Source organism: Rissa tridactyla, chromosome 5 (genome assembly GCF_028500815.1).
Source record: "Rissa tridactyla isolate bRisTri1 chromosome 5, bRisTri1.patW.cur.20221130, whole genome shotgun sequence".
Lineage (NCBI taxonomy): Eukaryota > Metazoa > Chordata > Aves > Charadriiformes > Laridae > Rissa > Rissa tridactyla.
This window is the reverse complement of record NC_071470.1, coordinates 24,720,502-24,727,955: the sequence shown is the minus strand read 5'-3', so window position 1 is coordinate 24,727,955 and position 7,454 is coordinate 24,720,502. Positions and strand designations below refer to the sequence as shown.

Below are 7,454 nucleotides of genomic sequence, written 5' to 3'. Positions count from 1 at the left end.
TTAAAAAACACATATATACACTTGGGAGACACATTTCCCTAAGGTGGCTTCTGGGTACACTTAGAAAAAAAAAAAAGGAGTTCTTCAGATGCTTTTATAATGTCGGTAATATTAAAAGCAGAGTTTCAGTCAAGAGCTAAACATCACTTCCCTGCACAAAAGGCAGGATCATGTAGATTCAGTATCTCTGTGTGGTTAATTCTCCCTGTAAGTATTTGCCACCCGCAGGGTGCACCTTGCAGGGCTTCTCAGTGGCTTCGGGATGCAGGCGTGTGCCTCAGGCCCCCGGCTCAGCCCAGGGGCTTCACACGCCGGGCTGTATTCAGAGCGGCCGCACCAGTCCAGAGGTTTCGCTTGCTCCCGTGGCCAATGGATTTGATAGCAAAGGGAAGAAAGAAGGAGAATTTTTTTAAATCCTCTCAGCCCCGGTTGAGGGACTCACCGTCAAACTATCAGACAGAATTCAGCAGAGTGGAAATCCCTGCCCCGATAAGCCCCAGCCCTGGAAGGCGAGGGATGCAAAGTTCAGGATGGAGGTGCGCTTGCTGGATGCCCTGCGCTCCCTCGTGCTCGGCTCTCGCCGCTGTTACCGACCTGCGCTGTTACACATCATTAATGTCAAAAAAAAAAAAAGCGCACCTAACCAAATTGAGCTGTAAGCGATTCGCACCTAAACGACAGGCTTTCCGTGTTTCTGGAAAACGACTGTAATGCAGTAAAACGCTAATTCCGAAAAAACTCCTGGTGCGTGACCCTGGGTGTGCGTCTTTTACATGCAAGGAACTGTGAATGCATGATACACGAGCACATTTGTTAACACAGTTTATTGGCACACTTATTGGCAAAGCATACATAAAATACAGTTGTATTATATAACACACTGACTCACTGTGTCTTTACATGATGAGTGGAACATATTAATATGTAAATGAAAAAAATTAGTTTCTTTTATAAAGTTTCACATAAATACACCGGAATCAAAAAAAAAAAAAAAAAAAAAAAAAGTAAACCAAAAAATGGTTTGAGGGCTTTACAAAAATATTATACAAGAAATATACTATGAAAAGAAATAACAACAAAGCCAACTCAGATACAATAATAAAAACACAAAAGTTTTAGATTTATTAAGCTGCCCACAAAGTTAATGGATTACATGGCTTTAAAATATCTGGATCGACAGCAATTTTACAAAGCATAAACTCTCATAGGACTGGGTGTCTTTTTCCACATAAAAATATTTCTCATGTCTTTGATGAAAAAAAGACATTTCTTGTTTCAGCATTTTTATTAAATGATGGAAAGAGTATCTACTGGCATCAGCTAAACGTAAATTAAAAATGCTGGATCCTTTAAATGATTAACCGATGAAAGAAAAGTTAAAGAAAGAACAAAAGTTACTTTAAATTACTTTTCCTTAAAAGCTGATTTTTTCTGAAACAAGAAATTTCAGGTGCAAGTTGAAAAGCAGAAAATATATTACAATTGTAAAAAGTTTTACATAGTTACGTTAATGAGATCCTGAGCACTGATGACTTGTTAAAATATGGCCATTGTTTGACGAGGAAAAAACAACCCCTTCCAATAAAATGCATTGTCAGAAATTTGCCACGAGATGCTGTTTAATTTTCAATTATTTTAATTGAGGTCAGTGCCAGTATCATGTTGTATGTGAATGCTTCCAAGAAATGTATATGGAAGCTTATACAAGAGTTTTCCCTAATTAAAAAAAATCGGATAGCTTTAGTTTAGAAATAGATACTGTATCCGTTGAGAGGTGTATTTTTCAATTTTTTTTGAAGAATGCTGTGAAACAGTAATTGATAACCCACTGACATACATCGCAGCGGGTACCGCTGCAGAGTAACCTATTGGGAAGCTTGTGGTGTGGGGTTTTCAGATTTAGTCTCCTGGTTAGCAGGAGGTTTGCTGTTCCACGGGCTGTTATTTCCCAGTGCAGGTGAATTGTTGAAATCTTCTTCATCATCCATGCCATTTGCTGCATCGTACTGTGTATTCTCTAATCTAGTGATGAGCCTTTCGTCTTCATCCCCAAATTCGCCTCCCATCAGAGTTGGTTCTCCTACCACCATCACATCCTGTGAACAGCACCCAATATTTGTTATATGGAAACCTTGAGAGAGAAAAAATCAACTTAAAAAAATCATGTTAGAGAATTTGCATCTCTTAACTTTGCGATATTTGAACAACAGAGTTATAAGTTCCTGCATAGTAGGAACCAGGAGACAGGCTTACACTTTATTTCTAATTTAAACGAAAAATTATAACACATCTCTCTGGCTGCATGCTCATGGCTCTGGATCTCAGAAACCCCAGAACTGAAAAGCAGGTAGACTGTAAAATGCGCATGATTTTAAGCAAAGAAGCAGGCTATGAAACTGCCTTAAACTCCTGCTTCAAATATTTAGCCTTTATCCGGTAATTCTTTCCTGAGCCATTTTAATTGGAAAGGCACCAAGGTGCATCTGTGTTGCAACTCGGCAACACGCGTATTTTAAAAGTAGTTTAAAAGAAACCACATTTCTTATCCTCAGACTTCTCAAATGTGGAGCACAGCACTCTAATAAAGATGGTAACTCTCTTATCCATAGCCAGCCAAGCCCTTTTACGCATCCAATATACTTGACATTCTGCTACTTAATTATGGTAATTAATTTAGGTAAAGTTTTCGATAAAAACAATGTTCACACTGATTTGACAATTTGCATAGCTAATTAAGTCATTAGCAAAAACCTGCTGATTGCCAACAAGCCCTGAATTTACCATCTGTTATTTCATGGTGCCTGTCACCTAACTCCATGTAGGCAACCCTGCCGCCAATCTGTGCAGTAAGAGGACCAATCTGTCCAGCTGGTACCGTAAAAGGAAGATGAAGAGTGCTAATTATAATTACACTGATGAAGCTAGTAGTCATCAAAAACTGAAGCATGCAAGAAAGAAAGAATTCATCTAATCACTGCTTTAAATACAAATTGTCCTTCCATGAAAACAAGTAAACCGCCTACTGTACTCCAGTGCATCACGTATTTGCTGCAAAAATCCTAGCCAGCATGGGATAGAAAGGTGCAAACTTGAGATTGGAAAGCAAAGGTGCAAAGCCAGAGAGCTCTCTCGCTCTCTCTGTTCAGCGGAGGATGAGGCTGCTGTGCTAACCACTAAAGAAAGAAGTGGGATGCATCTTTTCATGCAGCTCAGGTGGCAGGGCAGCAGCTAGCGCTTGGTAGGAGTGCAGTGATTCCAGATGTCTAGCTTTGTACCTGCTGATTTAAGAAGCCCTTCCAAGCATCCTAGTGAACAACAGATTCATATTTTAAAGGATCTGTTCCTCCTTGTGAATGTAAAAGCAGTTGTAAAAAGCAAACAGAAGACAAATGTTTGCATTTAATAAGGTTTCTTTTTCATCAGGTACGTACTTCCTTCACCATGAAACAATACAAATTATTGCCTGTAAGTATTTACAGTGTTTCTTGATATCCCTCAGCAAAGGCTGACATGCTACACAAGAACGTTTATATCACATTTTCAGCCTGTGCTATGTGAAAAATTTGTGAGTGGATGGAAACTGTTACATGATTTCTTCTTTACATTGTCTGTATTTTGTTACTCCATATATCCATAAAACATTTGGTTAAATAAAACTCACACACAGCTTTGTGACATAGAAGCTCAAAAGACAAAAGTGTTTATAACCAAAAGTTTATCCTAATTTATTTTGTCCCTCTAAACAACAGTGTGTAGTGCGCACCGCTGAACCGGACCTGACCCCGTGGTATTGCGAGAGCAGTAATGACAAGAGAGACCTGGCAGAGGACAGCGAGTCGGGTTGGAGCGTGCAGTGGGATGTGGCAGGCAAAAAGGACCACGGTGGCTGAAATACAGAGTCACAGACCGAGGTGGCAACAGTTCCTCTTACTTCAACGCTCTCGAGTATGGACCTCAAGTTCTCCCTGTTGCCATACCAGCAAAGGGTTGGCAACTTGGATGAGACTTTGAGAAGCACATCAAAAATAACTGTGGGGCTGGAACAGCCGGCTGGGGAGGCCACATGAAAGAATTAAATATTTATTACATTCGCCAAATAATTGGGAGGGGTAAATATGCTTAACAGCTGCAAGTGCTGAAAGGAAGAGGATCGCTTTAGGCCAACCCAATGAGATGTAAACTAGGGTACTAAGATGACACTGAGTAAATGGAAATGTAACCCCTACTGCTAAGACAATATTCCTGTTACTGAGAAGCGCAGACTGAGGATTAATGACCCCACTGGAACGATGCTAGCTTTGCCGCTCAGGTCACCTAACACTGGGCTGGGAAAAATCTCAATCTGTGGTAGGAAACCTTCGTGCATCAGCGGGGAGATGCTCAATGACCTTGTGAGTATTTCCATCTCTAATTTCTCAGATTCTTTGCAAATAGTATTCCTTTAGAATAATGACACCCACTGAGAGGACAGTTTGCACTTATATTTGTCTCCATGCTATTGAGTATCTCTCTCTCTCTCTCTCTCTGGGAATTAAACTAAATTATATTGAGGTTAGTGGAGTTTTCCCTGATTCTATTTAAAAGATAGATATCACAGCATTAGTTACAGGACATTTTTAAAAAAAATAATGTTATATATATATATATATTCTTGACAATCCTGTCACTTATAGTTATGTCAGGCAAAAATAGTGTCTCAGGAAGCGCACATGCTGGTTCCTCCCCGGAGAGGATTCTGCTCCTCAGACTGAAAGCTGAAGACCCCACCGAGTGCACCCCATTGAACCTCCACTCACTAGATCCCGTGCAATGACCACCAACCTCTGAGGAGGACTGGAAGTGACTCCTTTTAGAGCCCCTCAATGCTTCTCCTTAAATTGGCCAGTGGGGGTCACTGCTGTTGAATGACACAAGGCTCCATCCCTCCCAGGGTTGAGGCTGCAGCTCTGGAGTGCTCCTAGCTCCTGCTCATGGAGTGAGAAGCAGAATCCAAGAATTAAACCCTAGTCTCTTGCACGGCAGCACACACTGCTATGGCCTAGTTATGGTAGCACATATTTGACTAGATTAGTTTAAAAAAGATTTAGACTGTAGTCACTCAATCTTATTAATTTACTCTGTGATTAGAAACAACATTTTTGGTCAAGGAATGTCTCATGATAGTAAAATATGGTTGCAATGAAGCACTGTAAATAAAGCAGTGGATGTTTTACATTATGTGATAGAAATGTATTATTTAATAATACAACCACAAAAGCAGCTTTCATGTATATCATACCTTTCATCCTGAAATAACCCTAGTTGCCATCCAAACTTAAATTGATGCATACAAACTAGACACAGAGACCACTTCATACACGACTCAAATGCAGGCATTTCTATTTAACAGACTGGTGATTTCTCAAGCTTCACCTTTTTTATACCTAGCTTCAAAGTTTGGCTCTGCTATGCCCAGTAATGTAACTAAACTTTTAAACTTGCGATTTGAAAGATAACACGATGGCTAAACAATGTCTCACTGGAGTCTGGAGGTAAAAATGTGTGGTGGGACATGTAAAATTCCCCATCTCTATGCCTGCCATCTTTGCTGCTGTTAAAATGCTGCCCCGCTCAGTGTTTTACGGTGACTAGTTTGTAGCTCAGGTGTCACAGTCCCCAGAAGCAGACAAACAGTGCTTCACAAACCTGAGATAATGAAAAACGCCTGAAATGATCAAGCATATTGTTCAAGCAAGCCTCATACTCCAAGGACTGGAAGTTGCACTAGTTTTAGCAGCCAGCATACCTCTAAGTGCTAAGTCAAAAGAAGAAGGGTACCTCCTCCTGCCTGCCTTCCTTCCCTCTTACAGAATTGTTAGTGATGATTATTTCAATAATTGACTTCTTAGCTCCTTGCTACAAAAATTATTAATGACTGAGAGCCCCATTGCTACCCACACCCATAATGGTCACTGCCTCCAAGATAAAAACACTGGACTGACGCTGGTGTTGAAATCATCTATAGAAATAGAACTGACATTTTAATTAGGTTTCAGAGTAAACATTTTCTAGAGGAAAATGATTATCTTTCACATCTCATCATAGTCCTCTCTGTTAACTTGACATTCTGGTCTCGTTTGGAATATTTTTCCTAAAGCACAACAACCGCAAACCAATTTGTTGACTCTCATCTCCTTATGGCTAAATCTTAGATTCTGAATTGCATGGTTCTGAGACACGGGATAATTTCTGACACTAATCTTCTGGCCCTGGAACTGAAGCGCTGGTACTACAACGTCCATTACAAACCACCTAAACCTACCCCCTGTTTCCAAAACATGTAAAAGGTTGTATTGCTCTCTTCAACATTAGCAGGTTCGTTTACGGATTTGGCTTTTGAGGAGCTTACAGAGGACTACAAAGAGAAAGAGAGATTACTGAGGTATGTAACTTGCTTAAAGAGTGCAAGGAGACTCTAATTAAGACTCTGGATGTAACAAAGAACATTTGATTTACTTAGTGGCATGTAGTGAGGCTTTATTCTTTCCAACACAAATGATATTTCACTGGGTTCATGGTTACAGTATTACACTCAACAGGATCTTCATTAGTAAATGAAAGTAAAATCCACCTATTAATTTCTGTGGTTATGACTGGGAGCAGCCTAGAGCAATGGTTCTTAGAGTTTGTGAGAGTTGTGCATTGGTGTCAAATTTCCAAGTTCAAAGAGATGAAAATGGATCAATGTGCACTGTTTTTATTAAACTAAATGGAAAGCGATACTTAAGTGATAAGGAGGTATGGACCCCTATGGATGATCTTGCATACAGCTGCAATCCACAGATCACAGTATACAGGTCACTGTGCTACATACAGGGGCCTGGTCTTGCAAGAAAGTTTTATTTGAAACAGAAGAATATGAAAAATGCAAAGAAATCAGACCTCAGCCTGTAAAGAGGCTCGAAAACTGAGCAAAGACTTGGGAAAACACTCCTTCTAGCTTCACATATTAGAGGAAATTAGTAATGCTAAGTGATAAGGCAATGACTCACCCAAATTAGACAACTAATTTCTTTGAAATCATAGGAAGGCTAACATTAGAAAGACAAATTTTCTGTGAACCTTGCGGAAGGAATCTTGCCTATCTTTGCTCTTCGTTTAGAGGAAAGAGGAAATTGGTAATTCCGGTTTCTGCACAATGGGTTAACTTTTCTTCCAAAGATCAGATATGACTGAGAACATGAACAAAACTAAGAACAGTTCAAATGACCAGCATCTGCTGAGACTAAGACAGCTGAGTAGACTACAATTTCTGGGTCCCTGTTCCATTGACTTTCTTTATGCGCTAAAAACAAGTCAATGCATTTGTAGAAAGCACTGGAAGTATTGAGCCTGCACCCATGAAAGCCTGAGAGAAGACAATTTCTGTTGAGAAAAATAGAAAAATGTTTTTCTATTTGTGCTATTGGAGTGAC

At 39.9% G+C, this 7,454-nt stretch overlaps 1 protein-coding gene across 14 annotated transcripts in view; it reads right to left on the bottom strand.

Moving 5' to 3' along the window:
- Window positions 1-808: 808 nt before the first annotated feature.
- Window positions 809-7,454, bottom strand: part of LDB2 (LIM domain binding 2) — a 220,902-nt gene continuing 214,256 nt past the window's right edge. For 6 of the 14 annotated variants that reach the window (XM_054204263.1, XM_054204266.1, XM_054204262.1 and 3 more), the window contains one exon: window positions 811-2,096. In XM_054204263.1, the coding sequence (XP_054060238.1) occupies window positions 1,866-2,096 (231 nt within the window). In that variant the 3' untranslated portion in view covers window positions 811-1,865. Of the gene's footprint in view, window positions 2,132-4,821; window positions 4,965-7,454 lie in introns of all 14 variants that reach the window. The other 8 variants (XM_054204270.1, XM_054204268.1, XM_054204272.1 and 5 more) reach the window with 6 other exon arrangements.